The sequence below is a fragment of the Misgurnus anguillicaudatus genome, chromosome 23, assembly GCF_027580225.2.
Source record: "Misgurnus anguillicaudatus chromosome 23, ASM2758022v2, whole genome shotgun sequence".
Lineage (NCBI taxonomy): Eukaryota > Metazoa > Chordata > Actinopteri > Cypriniformes > Cobitidae > Misgurnus > Misgurnus anguillicaudatus.
In genome coordinates this window covers 20,085,748-20,102,240 of record NC_073359.2, presented here as the reverse complement: position 1 = coordinate 20,102,240, position 16,493 = coordinate 20,085,748, and the positions used below count along the sequence as shown (strand labels likewise).

General features: G+C 36.5%; 1 protein-coding gene across 4 annotated transcripts in view; it reads right to left on the bottom strand.

Moving 5' to 3' along the window:
* The window catches only part of pip5k1ca (phosphatidylinositol-4-phosphate 5-kinase, type I, gamma a), a 36,143-nt gene that overhangs the window by 14,235 nt on the left and 5,415 nt on the right, over nucleotides 1–16,493 (bottom strand). For all 4 annotated transcript variants that reach the window (XM_073861886.1, XM_073861887.1, XM_073861889.1 and 1 more), the window contains exons 2-8: nucleotides 9,759–9,790; nucleotides 8,820–8,906; nucleotides 8,610–8,740; nucleotides 8,415–8,532; nucleotides 8,066–8,218; nucleotides 860–1,159; nucleotides 375–580 (exon numbers count right to left, since the gene is read on the bottom strand). In XM_073861886.1, the coding sequence (XP_073717987.1) occupies nucleotides 375–580; nucleotides 860–1,159; nucleotides 8,066–8,218; nucleotides 8,415–8,532; nucleotides 8,610–8,740; nucleotides 8,820–8,906; nucleotides 9,759–9,790 (1,027 nt within the window). The remainder of the gene's footprint in view (nucleotides 1–374; nucleotides 581–859; nucleotides 1,160–8,065; nucleotides 8,219–8,414; nucleotides 8,533–8,609; nucleotides 8,741–8,819; nucleotides 8,907–9,758; nucleotides 9,791–16,493) is intronic.

Below are 16,493 nucleotides of genomic sequence, written 5' to 3'. Positions count from 1 at the left end.
TTCTCCTCTGACCTCTAGCATCAACAAGGCATTTTCGCCCAAAGGACTGCCGCATACTGGATGTTTTTCCCTTTTCACACCATTCTTTGTAAACCCTAGAAATGGTTGTGCGTGAAAATTCCAGTAACTGAACAGATTGTGAAATACTCAGACCAGCCCGTCTGGCACCAACAACCATGCCACGCTCAAAATTGCTTAAATCACCTTTCCTTCCCATTCTGACATTCAGGAGATTGACTTGACCAGGACCACACCCCTAAATGCATTGAAGCAACTGCCATGTAATTGGTTGATTAGATAATAGCATTACTGAGAAATTGAACAGGTGTTCCTAATAATCCTTTAGGTGAGTGTACCTATAAAAATGTGCACACGTGTCCTCCGTGTCAATCTCCTCTCCGCAGGCAGACGCTCCCTGTATGGACTCCATGGCAGTAGAGTAAAGTGCTTTCTGTGCCAGTGGTCTCTTCTCATCACTGTTACCCTGAGATCCCTCCATCTGCTGCTCTTTCTCCGCCTGATCGATGTTGTGAACTCCCAACAACAAACTGTAGTCCATAATCTTAAAACTCTCCAAGACCTGCAACACAAAACATGTCAATAATAGTCCAATATCTTAACAAATCTTATTACACGGCTTGTTGATATTCAAGGCTGTGCCATTATTGTGCATATAGTCACGCCAGTGCACCCAATTATAATTAACCGACACTTTACCATCATTTATTTACAAAGCCAATTTTTACCAACATGTTTCGCTTACTAGATGTACATTTTGGACCACAATGTGATCATTTTGTAAAAATGTAAGCCGATGTCCGAGTAGTATTTAGGAAACTGAATCTCCTGATAACCTTACCAAACAGTCCCTCTGTAACGTCTTAATCAGGGCGCTGTAAGTGTCCGTGTCCAGCATGATTCCATCCAGCATATCCTGCATGAAGTCGAGGTCTTTGAAAGTGGGCCTTGCCTTTTCCCGCTCTTTCTTAGAGGCCCGTCGCTTGTAGGTGGATCCTTTCAAGTCATATTTAAGGTGCATGCGCACCACCCTGGGCAGCACGTTGTTCATGACCACCATCCGAATGTTCTTCCCACCCGATTGTACGCAGTACAGCCCGAAGAACTTGGGCAATAAGGTGCGAGGATTCTGGTTTAGGTTCTGCACGGAACAAAAGGCACAAACACATTCCAGTCAGACTGAGAGTAACATTTACACATTTTGGGAAGGATTACTGAATACATTTTAGTGTGGGAATGTTTTAATTAGCCTATTAATCCAATTTAGTTTGATGCTTTTAGTTTAATTTCACTTATTTTATTCAAACAATATTTGGAGGACTCCCGCCACAGACCCCCAAGGGTCCCTGGACCCCCTGTTGAAGACCTATTGTCTAGATGTCTAATCTTGGTAGACACTCTAAAGTTTTTGACTGAAGCGTCTGTAGTCTGTAATATGAAACAAAAAAAGTTATAGCAGTTTAAGCCTATTTTAATAAATAAAAATAATGCAAATCAAGTTAAAAAAATATAAAAATTAAAATGTTTTATGCTTAAAATGCTAAAAAAAATTAAGCCGTAAGTCTTAAGTAGTTTGATCCAAATTTCAAGTTAAAATCACAAAAAAATTGTTTTTGTCACATTTTTTGTGATTTTACCAACAAAGGCCACTAGGTGTCATTGGTTTGCTGCATACTATTGTCACAAATTAATAAATTACAGTCACTGCATTATTATTACTCCAAAAAGGTTTTGAAATATGAAAACCACATTCTTACGAGCTTCCCAAACGATATAAAGTTTGTCAAAATTATTTTATTTTAGTTTTAGAATAGGCTATTATCAATTTAATAGGTACATAAAGAATTGGGACCCACCAGTGTGCACCGTGACAGTTTTTTATCTGATAACACTTATTTACTTTCACTGTAAGTAAAAAGCAATGTGAACTTTTTGTGAAGTAAAGTTTCTGTTGTGTAATCACATGAGGGTGTGTAAACTAACATATTTTCATTTTTAGGGGAACTATTCTATAAAATCGGTCAGTACTTCAAGCCATGTCAGTTTCAAGTTCCACTAACCCACAAAACAGGCTTATCATTTGCATGCAAACCACATGTTAATAGATAACAAAGTAAACCACTTCTGAATGTTAAAGTTTTGTACAAAGAATTACAGTAAAAGTAAATGTAGTCAACACAATCAATTTGTTTTCGTCATTTTTCAAACACGAAAAACACCACAAAAACACAGGCCTGTTAGCCAATCATCGTCATTTCAGAAACCCCTAAAACTTCAACCACCTGATTCTAGTTAGTTCAAAGTTAGTTCAAAAACAAACAATGACGCAGTACAAGACCCATCAAGCAACATTCCAAAAATTCACATCAACCTCCACGGATCCACTTAAGCCGAAGAAATGTGAACGAAAGATGCTGAGGTGAAACAAAAAAACCCAAAAAGAGTTAAATGCAGGTTTCTTAAAATATCGTTCCCTGTGGGCCATAAACAGGTGAAGGTCAGCATTGTTTCTAAACAACGGCCGATCCGTCACTATTCACGGGCTCATTAGCTCCAGCTGAATGGACGAAACAAGCCAATCCTATAACTGCCCAGACATCCAAAACCCATTTATACTTCATCTACCCAAAGCCATGACACGTTCTCCTGGAAATCGGACTCCATTATTGTCGACTCAAGGGGATCAACAGGGGAATGTAAAGCACAGTTTGAATGCTAATCATTTCTCACCTAAATCGTAATTCAAGTAAATAGTACACTGTAAGATTAAAATTGAAGGAACTTATTCCTTGGTCACAACTTGGCACAACCCCCTGTGCTGATCAAAGACTATTGTTACAGCTGTTTATCCAATACAGTGGGGGTTAAAGATGGTCTTCTGATTGGTCAGTTGAATGTATTATGTTGGGTTTGGTCAAGTACAGTGGGGGTTAAAGGTGATCTTTTGATTGGTCAATTTAAATGTATCAAGTTAGGCTTAGTCACATGGTCAAGAGATAGAGGATAAAGGTCAATGTTTTTATGAGCTCTGGGCCTTTGCATTTTAGCTTTTGCCTTTGCATTGGTCTTTTCCCCTTTCCTTTCTTTCTTCACCTAAGTTCTGGGGTTCGGGCCATTAGGCCTAGATTTCAGTTCTCAAGTGTGAATCACTTTCTTCTAAACTTTCTTTCTCTGTTCTCTATCTTATCAGGTAATATCTCACATACATTGGAAACAGTCAATTGTTTGTATTATTTAACATTTCATTCATTTATAGTGTAACCATTTCAACTGTAACTTTAAATCAGTACTGTAATTAAACCTTTTCATTTACAAATCTGTTGTTTAGTTTTGATTTAAGGTTAACACTTAAACGCTCCATATTGCAATACAATATATTCGTACTCTAGCAACGCTCTCAGACATATTGTGTCCGAAACCGGGGAACGATTGCAGTTTTGTTCTCCTTCCGAAACCTGAGATCCCTTACAGTTTGGTGGCCCTGTACGGGGATCCCTTGCGGTGAGTTTTCTGAGTTTTACTCTGATTGATCAACTGAATGAGGACTTTATCACAGTTAATCCTGTGAATGGATTAAAGGCCTTCTGACCACACAGTGGGTAAGTCTGTTTTCATTGTTTCATGGCATGGTTAGTGAAATCTCCATTTGCATGAATTGTATGAAACAGAAGTAAGAAGGACCTTAAATATCCTATTTGTTGTACAGTTAGAGATTATTTCAGATTATCTCCTCGGGGATGGAAGGGAATAACTCCAGTAATGATATATTGTTTGATTTATGGAGCGAGAAAGTTGAACCTACACTTTCTAAATTATATAGAAAGGGTCTGGATTACTACGCTAATGATATTCTCACATGGTGGCGCATGGTTGGTAGTGAACAAAGAAAATCCAAACATGCTGAAATCATTGAGGCTTTGAATTACATGAAGTGCTTGGAGCTACGTAAAATGGATGGACAGGTTAAGTCTATCCTGAATTCTAAGTGTGATGAATTGAATATCAAAAATGCTGAATTACAAAAGTCAGAGGCAAAGATCCAAAATCTTCAAACTCAGATAGATCAACTATCATCTGAGCAGTTAGCCCTGGCCAAACAGTGTGAGAAGTATAAAGACATTATTGCAGATGTAAGGGCTAAACTAATTGTGCGAGACACTAAGTCTCCCCAAACGCTTAACAGCTATGGGACTAAAAAAGATGCTACTTGTACTAAAGAGAATGTATTTTCCAGAACCCAGAAAAGTGTTCCTATTTCAGCAATTGGGGTGATGCATCAACATGCTGGAACAGAACCGCATGATGTGAATGAAGCATTAGAGAGTCACAGACCTCCTGAAGCTCCAGTAGAACCAAGCTACAGACCCGGTGGCAAAATGAACAGGCTTTGTAATTCCTGTCATAAAATAGGCCATACAGAGGAGAAATGCTGGTCACTGGGCAGGGGCAGACCTCCACCTTATTATTTGAAATGTAGGAAATCACTTTCTAAGGACAGATGTAAGCAATCTGGTTTTGCAGGTAAAACCATTACTGAGTTAACTGCATTGTTCATGCAAGGACTCCAGCTGTTAACCTCACTTGCTAGTGGCTTAGCAGCCAGTTAGCATGTGTTTAACATTCTTATAGATGATCCTGTTTGCATTTCCTGATTTGTAATTGTTCGTAATGCATTGTTGTTTCTTTAGAACACAAATTCTAGTTGTTTGTTGTACTATACGTACACATAGGCTAATGAAGTTAATTTCTTATAACACTTGACTGTTTCCATTGTAAGTGTTTGACAAAACATTTAAGTGAGAGGTTGTTGAAGCTACATGTATTCTAGACCAGTTGTCTTGTGTTAATGGAATAACTTTTGCTCTTGAAATTGTCTACCAGTTTCAAGTTGTATGTGTTTCTATGTTGAAAGATTTGTCTCCTAAGTGGTAAACTCTGCTATTGCTCATATTGCTGCAGTAAGACCATAAAAAGGAGCACAAAAATGCCATGTGGCTACACTGTGTTATACAATTGCATTAATGAAAATGTTTTACCTCACAACAGGATCCAGTAGCACTTTTACCATGTTTAACTAAAAACACGGGTGTGAGAAGATTTACAGAGCCAGATTACAATCTCATACTTATAATATCAAATGGCTCTCTGTTTTAACAACAGGACCAAATTTGCATCACAATTTTATCTTCCTCACCTTTGTTGCAGCATGGTATTCACACATAGCCTCAGTTAAATTCACACATAGCAAACACAATTTGCCTCATATCAGTCATTATGTTAAAATGTCTGATGTCAAGCATCTGTTTTGGTTTCTTTTCAAAAAGTTTGATTAGTTTTATGTCTCAAATACTGAAATCTTGATAAAGAGTTATTTTTTATGTGTAATAATTTCATTAATTTTGCTATTATGTTTTACATTTAATTTGCTCTTTATCCAAGACATTTAAAACTGTCATGTTCTTTGTTCTCATTTTGTTCATTTAATTTATAATGATTATACTGGAAAATTAAGATCTTTAAATATCATGTATTTGGTTACACTATATTGTTGTTGTTGCATCTAATGACAAACTGGATTGTTAAAAATAACATTTACTAAGTTAAAAAAGCATTTTAATTTGTTTCCAAAAACAAATGTGAGAGCTTTTATTATTTTCCTTTTATTCTCACCTTGACCATGTTTTAATGTATTTGACAGGGATTTTAGGCTGAAGACCAATCTGACCATTTAAAACTTGAGTAACAAATGCCATATGCTTTGCTGTTTGTTGTGCCATTTGCTTGAATCACAGGATTTCTGCTGTTTCACATCTTGGGTGTTGCCTCAAAGAGAAGGACAAAAGTGAAACCCCCTTCAGGGCCTGTTCTTGTGAAAGTGTGAAGTATCGATGGAAATCTGCATAACTATGAAAAGTGCAATTCCATTCGGTGAAGCCTTTCATGCAGGGCTGAAGGAAGAAGGACGTCTTCAAGTCTCATCAACCAGCAACCAGTTTGGACAATAAGTCTGAAGATGACCACTGCACACAACTGAAAGCATAATCTTATGAACTGTGTCATCATGGATCTTCTTACGTGTAGCCCATGTTGCCAAAGGGCGGATTGTAAGATTAAAATTGAAGGAACTTATTCCTTGGTCACAACTTGGCACAACCCCCTGTGCTGATCAAAAACTATTGTTACAGCTGTTTATCCAATACAGTGGGGGTTAAAGATGGTCTTCTGATTGGTCAGTTGAATGTATTATGTTGGGTTTGGTCAAGTACAGTGGGGGTTAAAGGTGATCTTTTGATTGGTCAATTTAAATGTATCAAGTTAGGCTTAGTCACATGGTCAAGAGATAGAGGATAAAGGTCAATGTTTTTATGAGCTCTGGGCCTTTGCATTTTAGCTTTTGCCTTTGCATTGGTCTTTTCCCCTTTCCTTTCTTTCTTCACCTAAGTTCTGGGGTTCGGGCCATTAGGCCTAGATTTCAGTTCTCAAGTGTGAATCACTTTCTTCTAAACTTTCTTTCTCTGTTCTCTATCTTATCAGGTAATATCTCACATACATTGGAAACAGTCAATTGTTTGTATTATTTAACATTTCATTCATTTATAGTGTAACCATTTCAACTGTAACTTTAAATCAGTACTGTAATTAAACCTTTTCATTTACAAATCTGTTGTTTAGTTTTGATTTAAGGTTAACACTTAAACGCTCCATATTGCAATACAATATATTCGTACTCTAGCAACGCTCTCAGACATATTGTGTCCGAAACCGGGGAACGATTGCAGTTTTGTTCTCCTTCCGAAACCTGAGATCCCTTACAACACATATCACCTCAGGGGAGAGATCTGTTCAAAATAGCCTGTTGGGTAATGGGCACTGTTATTGTTTAACCATGCAGTTAATGTATAATATGGTTGAAAAGCTTCAGCTTAGAAGTAAAATATAAAAGTTTTCTTTAATTGTATGTTGTACCAGCTGATGTTTTTTTTAGGGCACGTATTGAAATGTACCTTCACACAAAAGCAAATGTTTACCAGGTACTGATGGCGTTGAAGAAATAACCTGTTCTTGGGTGTATTTCTCACCCACAATTCTTTTCACAACAAAATTGTATGTGGTATCATGGATAGACTGGTACAGTATGCATTGGGGTGTCATGAAACATTTTGATTTAAAAAGTAAATGCAAAGTAAGAGTATCAAAATAAGACGCATACAGTTACAAACATCTTCATGTACTATTTTTCACATGATTTCAAATGACATCATACAAATCAATTTTGTTGTTTTTTCCACATTTAAAGGGAAAATTTTCATTACCGCAACGTGTCCATGACTGGATTTGGGTTCTTTGACGTGGAAATATTTATAATTAAAAAATCTAAAAAATAAAAAGCTTCAGTGCATATTATACTATAAACATTTACAGTAAAGAACCATGTGGTGTTTGGTGATCATTGGTAAATGTAGAAACAATAATAAGGAATATAAATGTGTCCAAGACCAATTTTCTCGTCCTCCACAACAATTTTCAATCATTGTTTAATCCCTCAAGGAACTAACATTTAAAAAAAATAATTTGTTGGAAGGGACATAATTGACTGTGACACTCAAGATGGCTACCATGTAAGCAGTTCTTATTTTTCTCTCCAGATAAAAGTTGAAATTTTGCTTGTTATAGTACCTAGACAACTTTTTAGTTCTCATTACCGAAGCAAAAGTTTGTAAATGCATATATTTAATGTAATTTCATGTTGCGGTAATGATAATTTTTTATAATGGTAATCTAAAAAATTTAAATAATTCTATAGGAAATATTTTTATAATAAAATAATGGTTATAGTAAGTTCAGACCTTAATCTTATATGTGCAAAAAAATTGGCTCAATGTCTGATGCTGGACACCTTCTAAATCTGGATTTCGTGAGAATCACCCATTTGGGTTATCTTGCATAAATGGATATAATCTTAAACATTAGTCAAAATATGATTAATTTCTTTTGGTGTAAAAAATTGCTAATATACTCAAACACAAGTTAAAATTTGTTAACCCACCATGTAATATCCAGGCAGGAGTTTCTGCAAGAACTCTGCTTCTTTGTGCATGACTGTTTTGATGATGAACTCATCGTCCTTGGTGACGTAAAAGACGGAGCCACTCGCTCCTGGATTGGACAGCTCGATCAATGGCTCATTACACAGCGAATACTGTGGGGGAACACAAATATAGCTCTCAAAATGTTTTATTTAAACTCTTTAACATGTAACATAATTAAAACTAATACAGTATATAACATAATTTACAATTACACATTTGGCAGCTCATTGTTAGTTCATGCTAGCTTATGCTAATATTAACAAACCTTATTGTAAAGTGTTGCCAGAATAATTGATTATTTCTTACCAAATAGTCATCCGGCCGTATGCCGAAGAGCTCTCTGAAGTATCGAAAGGCCACGGGGGCGTACGTTTTGAATCGGAAGTCTGGGAAATGGTGGGCTGGCGTCAAATTGCTCCCCTCGCTGGATAAACACGGAGAAGATATTTTACTCCTTGTGAAATATCACATCACCCCTCCACCACGTTTGCATGTGCTCACCTGGGGAAAAATATGCTCTCCACCACGTAGAAATCTTGCATGAGAACGTCACGCTCGGGCTTTGAACTTAAGTTCCCCACCGTGTAGCCAATGCCGAGCTGAATGGCACCTTTAAGCGCCGATGATGTTGTCTGTAAAAATCGACAGATGTGGACGATAAGATTCACATTTAAAATGTTATAAACTGTAAATTTTGATCAAATGCTGGACCTTCTTGTAAGTGGTCTCTCCGGACGCATCCACTCCTCGGTGTCCGATCTTCTTTATGTGGGCCGGCTGGCCTGAAGATGAAGGCATCTATTGGATAGAGAGAACGAATGAGACCTCATACCATACTTTTACTTTAGGTTCATACTTAAAAATCGACGCTGATCCGTAATCTTTACATGATTCGTGCTTCGTCAAGGTCTTCTCCAGTCGTTTACATTACATTTCTGCATTTAAGTTATATAGTTTTTATCAGTATGTGTTCCCTGGGAATCGAACCCATGACCTGCGTTGTTAAAGGAATAGTCTACTCATTTTCAATATTAAAATATGTTATTACCTTAACTAAGAATTGTTGATACATCCCTCTATCATCTGTGTGAGTGCACGTAAGCGCTGGAGCGCGCTGCAACGCTTCGATAGCATTAGCTTAGCCCCATTCATTCAATTTTACCATTTAGAGATAAAGTTAGAAGTGACCAAACACATCAACGTTTTTCCTATTTAAGACGAGTAGTTATACGAGCAAGTTTGGTGGTACAAAATAAAACGTAGCGCTTTTCTAAGCGGATTTAAAAGAGGAACTATATTTTATGGCGTAATAGCACTTTTGGGAGTACTTCGACTCGGCGCAGTAACACCCTCCCTCTCCCATTATGAGAGTGAGAAGGGGAGCGGACTTTTCAGGCGAGTCAAAGTACTCCCAAAAGTGCTATTACGCCATACAATATAGTTCCTCTTTTAAATCCGCTTAGAAAAGCGCTACGTTTTATTTTGTACCACCAAACTTGCTCGTATAATAAAGGGATGTATCAACAATTCTTAGTTAAGGTAATAACATATTTTAATATTTAAAATGAGTAGACTATTTCTTTAACATAATGCTTTACCAGTTAAACTACAGTTTAGTGGATGTTTTTGATGTATGGTAGATGAACATACCTCTGTGATGAAAGCCTTTTTCAATGTAGCATCTAGGAGATAAAGAAAATAGATAAAGAGGAATTCAATTATAGGAAAATTATTTTTAAACAACAAGAGATTTCTTAAACGTTAAGTCAAAACGGGTATTACAGATTACCCTAAAAACTCATCAGGGACATGTTTTTTCATGCAAATGTTTTTTTCTTAATTGAAGAGATAACTCGTCAATGGCAGGGAAAGAGTTAATTCATTGAACAGTTCAAGGGAACCAGGTAACTTACTTTTTTAAGTTAAACCAACACATTTTTTATTAGTATGTGTATTCCCTGGGTTTGAACTTATGAGCTTTTACGCTGCTGACACAATTTTTTACCAATGAGATGCTATATTGGAGCGGTAGATACATAAACACACCCAGAACATTTCACACCTACAACTGCTGATATATTCATATGAAACGTTAACCGGACTCTGCAGTCAATGGGTTGTCAACCACTTACTGTGTATACACAGACGGCTTCAGCCGACACTTCATTAATCAGTCTTCATTTATATTCTGTACCCTGATACCATCAGCAGCAGCTGTCGTTGTTGACCAGGGCATCGGTTTTACAAAAAAACGCCCATGTGAGAGTGACAGCTCGATTTCTTTTGCTTTGTGATTCTCTCACAGACGCATTTGCAAATGTTCCCATTCAGTCGCTTTCCTCTTTTTCCATGACATCACAATCAAGGTCAGCAGGCTTTCTAAGAGTTTGCTTATGCATAAACAGACACGTGCCGCTCTAAATAGGATGTTAGTCGGTCACTAGACAGAGCGACATGCACTGAGAAAGCATAGGGAAATAAAAATAGTGTTAATAGGCCTAAACTAAAGTTAAAAAGATCTGCTGGAGAATCCAAACTAAGCTGTTTTTAGGAGGAAAGTAGCTGGTCCAAGCTGGACTATACCGGTTTGGATTGTGCCATGTGGTAGGAGGGCTGAGATGGTATAAACAGCTGGTAGAGCTAGAGTTCTGGTTATTGGCTGGTTTGGCCACCTGGATTATCATCTTGTGGCTACCTAGATGGTACGTATGACCAGTACAGTTTGACCAGCTAGTTCCTGGTTTTTCTGGTTTAAGATGACCTAGTAGTTTAGACAAAGCTACACTTAAAAAAATTGCTGGGTTATTTTCAACCCAGCGTAGGGTCAAAAATGGACGAACCCAACATCCATTTAACATATGATGGGTTGTTTAACCCATTGTTGGGTCAAATTTAAACATTTAACATCTTGTTTTTTTTTTTAAAGGGTATAGTTCACCCAAAAATGGAAATTCTCTTATCATTTACTCACTCTTACGTTGTTACAAACCTGTATAAATTTCTTTGTTCTGATGAACACGAAGGAAGATATTTTGTGGAAAACCGTTCATGAGCCCCATTCACCTCCACAGTATTCTTTTTTCCTACTACGGAAGTAAATGGGGCTCACGATCGGCCAACTATGTCTTTAACACAACAGCTGGGCTTGTGCCGTTTTGACCCAACACTGGGCTTTTAAAAAATGCTGGGTTATTTTCAACCCAGCATTGGGTCAAAAACAGACAAACCCAAAAAAATGTATAGTTTACCTACCAATTGGTCAAAAAAACAGCATTTTGGGTTAAGCAAAGGTTTAATTACCACCCAATGAGTTGGGTTTGTCCCTTTTTGACCCAGTGCTGGGTTGATAACTCCCCCCAGCATTTTTTACGGTACATTCCCAAAGGCGTAACTGTACATTCACACTGCCGCCGACTTGAGCTTCCAAAGAAGCTAGGACCGCCCAGTCAAGGGTGCTTGTCAAAAAGAACGAGGAAGCTTGTTGGGGCTTTGACCGCTCTGAAATCTGTTTTCTCAAAACTAATGTTTTGGTAGGAACAAAAGTTTACATCATACAGTATGTTTCTCCGGTATCAACCAGTGAAGAACGTCTAGGCTATATTCCGATTGGTTGCTGCCGTTTTGCCGCTGCTTGCCACTGAACCGTGTCATAGCTCATTACCATAAAGTTAAGCTTCTTTCAACTTTCTGATTGATGCTATGGTCGCTCAAAACGCCCAAAACACGGTGCCGATGGATTTGACGCTCCTTGCAGCTGAAAAAAGCTGGCTTCCATTGTAAATGAATGACTTCCGGTAACTTTGGAAGCTCAAGTTGGTGGCGGCTGAACGTACAGTAAGCATTAACGCTTCATATTTACTATTAATGGGTGACATCATGAGTTGCCGAACTGAATTGTGGATCCGTAAACGTCGCGTCACTGCCGTTGCTCATGGCAGAAGATGAACATTTCTTAACTTTTTAAGCGCCAACGTGCGTCAGCCAATCAGATCGCCTTATGCAAATAACCTAGTGCGAGCCAGCCAATTACGTTTATGCAAGACCGGAGCCACTGTGATTGGCTGTTGGCCATGCTTCAGACAACCCTTCCATCAAGCATTAACGCTTTCGCCCCGTGTGAAAGGCGAAATCGGTCTTCTAAGCGAATCGGTGTGTTGATTTTTGAAATGTGTTTTCAAACAAACTAAGCGTAGTTAACTCCTCCCCCTCCCTTCCGTGCTTTCATGAATGCGCCCAAACCCAACCCCCAAATCCTTCTTGGCGTTTATTGGCTGGAACACTTTTGTTTTGTTTCGTGGTGCAGGTTTGGCCACTGTGTTTTTATTGCAGTTTGTGGAGCCTGAGCTGTCTACAGAGATCGCGTTTTTTACAGTTTGATCAGCGGACAGGCAGCAAGCAGATAGTAAGGAGTGTTTGCTATATGTAACGAAAAATGTTTTATGGTCTAAAACGCGTGAATTCGCTTAGAGAGCCTTGAATATACCGTAAGTGTACAGTGAACAGCTAGAAGTTAGAAAACAGCTATCATTAGCTCTTTCAACCAACCTTTCTTTTTACCTGTAAAATGTAGTAGTTTTCATTGTTTAGTAGTCCATTGAACAAAGTTATAAAGAAGTTAAATCTTGCCGCAATATCATAAACAAAACCTGATTTCTATTTTCACCTTTGAAAAAACACGTCCACACCCACAACACACCAAGTTAGTTCCTGTTATTTCTGAAACAGCTGTCAATGTTTGACCCTCATAGAGGACTGTTTGGGCAACACTGTGGTTTCATAAAAATGCTTTTCCAAGAGTTTGTAGCCTCTTGCAGTGATGATGGGATTGGCTTCAGTTTAAGCTGGACGGGGGAAAAATCCATGTTTTTGAAGTTTTGTTATTCTCTAATATATCCGACAACATATCTAACAAAGATCATTAGACATGCAAAAATACTACTCACTTTTAATTTTGTTTTTGGTCATTTTAGTAGTTTATTACAGAAAAAATAAAAATGTTTGTGATTTACATAAAATCTTCCTACATAATGTAAAGAAAATTCTGTGAATATATAATCTTGATATCTTTATATTGATTGAGTAAGGTCATGTCAAAGATTGAAATCAATGTAAAATCAAACTTTAAATTCTGATCTCAGAACGAACCAATATGAATAAAACAGTGTTATTAATATGCTGTGTTGATATGTCTTAACATTAACCACTATGTGCTGTCTGCGGTTCTCATGAGCTTCGAGGTTTTGTTTAATGTAGTATCTTGTTTCAAAGGAAAATGCTCACGACTTGTATGCTTTACAAGGAAAGAGACTGCATAATTTAATTTGTCGTGTTTTAACCAAGAAAAAGTTTGCTACCAAGAAATGTATGTTTTAGTTTGGTCTCATAATAAGTAGGGCTGTGCAAAAATATCGATACAGCTAACTATCGTAATACTTTTTTAGTGTGCCGATATTTCAATGTCTTCTATCGATATATATATATATTTTTTTTTATGAATAATAATCCCTTTGTGTGCATCAAACGACCTCCTCCACCGCTGTCCAGTTGTTGCTGTCCAGTTGTCTGTTATATACGGCCAATGTCTCAGAAGTTAGCGGGAGTGAAAAAATGGCAGAAAATGTAAAAACACCTGCAGCTTTCGTGTGGACGCACTTTGGCTTTGAAAAAAAAAAAGTAAAAAAAATCAGCTCTATTTTTTAAATTTTTTGATAAAAAAGCATTGCAATGTATCGCAACACGCAACGTATTGTATCGTATCGTGATATGTATCGTGCGGGCCTTGTCAATACCCATCCCTAATAATAAGAGGGTTAACATCTCTTTGCTCTACCAGCTGACATAACACGCAACACTTGCAACAGCGTCAACAACAACCAAAAAGGTAGTAGAAACCTCATGACATTACTAAGAAGTTAGCGTTCGCGACACTTAAAATGTGTCTCGATGGTAACATTGCATAAGAATACATACAGACAAACCGTGTTGGGGGTAACGCATTACAAGAAACGTGCATTACGTAATAATATTACCTTTTTGAAGTAACGACGAGTAAAATAACGCATTACTTTTTAAATGTACACATTGATATTTGATTTACTTTTTAAAAAGTAATGAAAGTTACTTTTTTAGTTTAATTAATTTGATTTAAAATATATGTACTGAATTAAACTAAACATAGTCACATTATGCACTCTATGCGTACAAACCTGTGTGGTAACAGCTTTAGTCAAAAACTGAGATGGCAGGCGAGAGATCGACATTTTTGTGATGAAATATGAAATGTCTGAAGGCAGAACTTTTCAGTCATAAAAAACACCTGAAAGGCCTGAAAGAGATCAAGCCTCAGCCAAGAAAAAGTAACTAAAAAGTAACGTAAGCATTACTTTCCATGAAAAGTAACTAACACAATTAGTTACTTTTTTGGGAGTAACTTAATATTGTAATGGATTACTTTTAAAAGTTACTTTCCCCAACACTACAGACAAATAGGCAAAAAATATATTTTAGTGACTGAGGGCGAAGCACTGGCCCAATCGGGGAAGTGACAATACTGTTTATTAGCCCTAGCGTCTCTCACGCTGGCCCGGGGCAGTCTTTAATGTTGATTGTAACATTTATTGTTAACACCTTACAATTAAAAGAAAGTTCGACAACTTCATCTAAAGCTGTTTCAAGACTTAACAACTTCTGCTTATGGTCTTTATGACAATTATTTTCTGCAACTTCTTAAATTATATTAAGAAACTTATAAAAGCTCGGCAGTGCTAATGAGGTAGCAAAACACCTCCTGAAATTCCACCGGCTCCATGATGGTGTGATCACATACAGCTCGAAACTAACTTGAAATGATGAACTTGACGACAGAGCATCTGACACCTCAAGTTAACATTCATTATATAGGACTATATTTAGAGAAGCTATAACGTATAGATATAAATAAATGATCAAGAGTCTAGAAAAACAAGCAGTATGATCCCAAATATCTGAAAAATGCAAAACTGTACAAAGCAAACCAAAAAGGAAACAAGATATCATAAGACCACTGATGAAGCACGTCAAACTTGTCATTGCTCACTTCTAATTTACTCGATTTCATTCCTTTATCCGTGTATGTATCATTTAAGAGATGCATTAAAAGGTGACTTACAAAGTATAGTTATTATAAAGACAATCCCCCTGGGACAAACCGGAGCTGAAGGGCAAAATGGTGATAATCAGGGACATTGAAACCTTACAACCTTACTTATGAATATTAATTAGATGATGTAACATTTACCCTGTAGTCCTTGCTGAAAGTGGGGTAAATGTGTGCTACATTTACATTTATGGGTCAGTTTATGGGTTTGGCAAGATGAGAAATTCAAAAATCTTTTTTTTTAAAAACGTGTTTTAAAGGCACGCATCAGGTTTAATTCAATGTATTTATGTTAATTTTATGCAATACAAAATTACAATAGCACCATTTTTATGAAAGTTAAGACTGAATGGACCTGAAAATGTCAAATGGTGTAACCACCAATTGCGCCAAAGAATGAGAAATATTAAATATTTTATCCACCTTGATGGCGTGTAAGTGTAATCCTTAAAATACATAAATAAATAAATAAATAAAAAATAATAATAAAAAAAATATATATATCATTTTATTAGTTATTTCTAAATGTTAATTTTAATGCGTTTTTGTAATGTTTGTCCTGCTGAAATGCATATGCTGAAAAGAGCTCTGTTTTCTAAATAATCTTTGACGAATTATGTAAAAATGTATGTTAAAAAAATCATATTACACTAAACTAGATGATTATATTTTATTCCACACTTTTTATGAATATATATTTTCATTAAAAAAAATACTAGTTACACCAATTGACACAGACCGGTTACACCACACTGACATTTTTGCAACTATCCCCTAAGTATTCTTTCAAAATGAAATAAAACCAAAAATTTTAGACTTGGTCCTCAAAAAAGAGAATGTATGCAAGTAATCTGCAAATTTATTTTGAAACATTTACATTTATGGGTCAGTGACAAAAAAGGTTTGGCAAGATGAGAAATTCAAAAATCTTTTTAAAAAACTTGTTTTAAAAGCATGCATCAGGTTTATTTCAATGCACATAGTGTATTTATGTACATTTTATGCCATAAAAAATTACATTTGCACCATTTTTATGAAAGTTAAGACTGAATGGACCTGAAAATGTCAAATGGTGTAACCGCCAATTGTGCCACAGGAGGAAAAATATTAAATATTTTATCCACCTTGATGGCAAGTAAGTGTAATCATAAAAAAAAAAAATTAAATATAATTTTATTAGTTATTTCTAAATGTAAATTTTAATTGAGTTTTTGTAATATTTGTCCTGACATATGCTGAAAAGAGCTCTG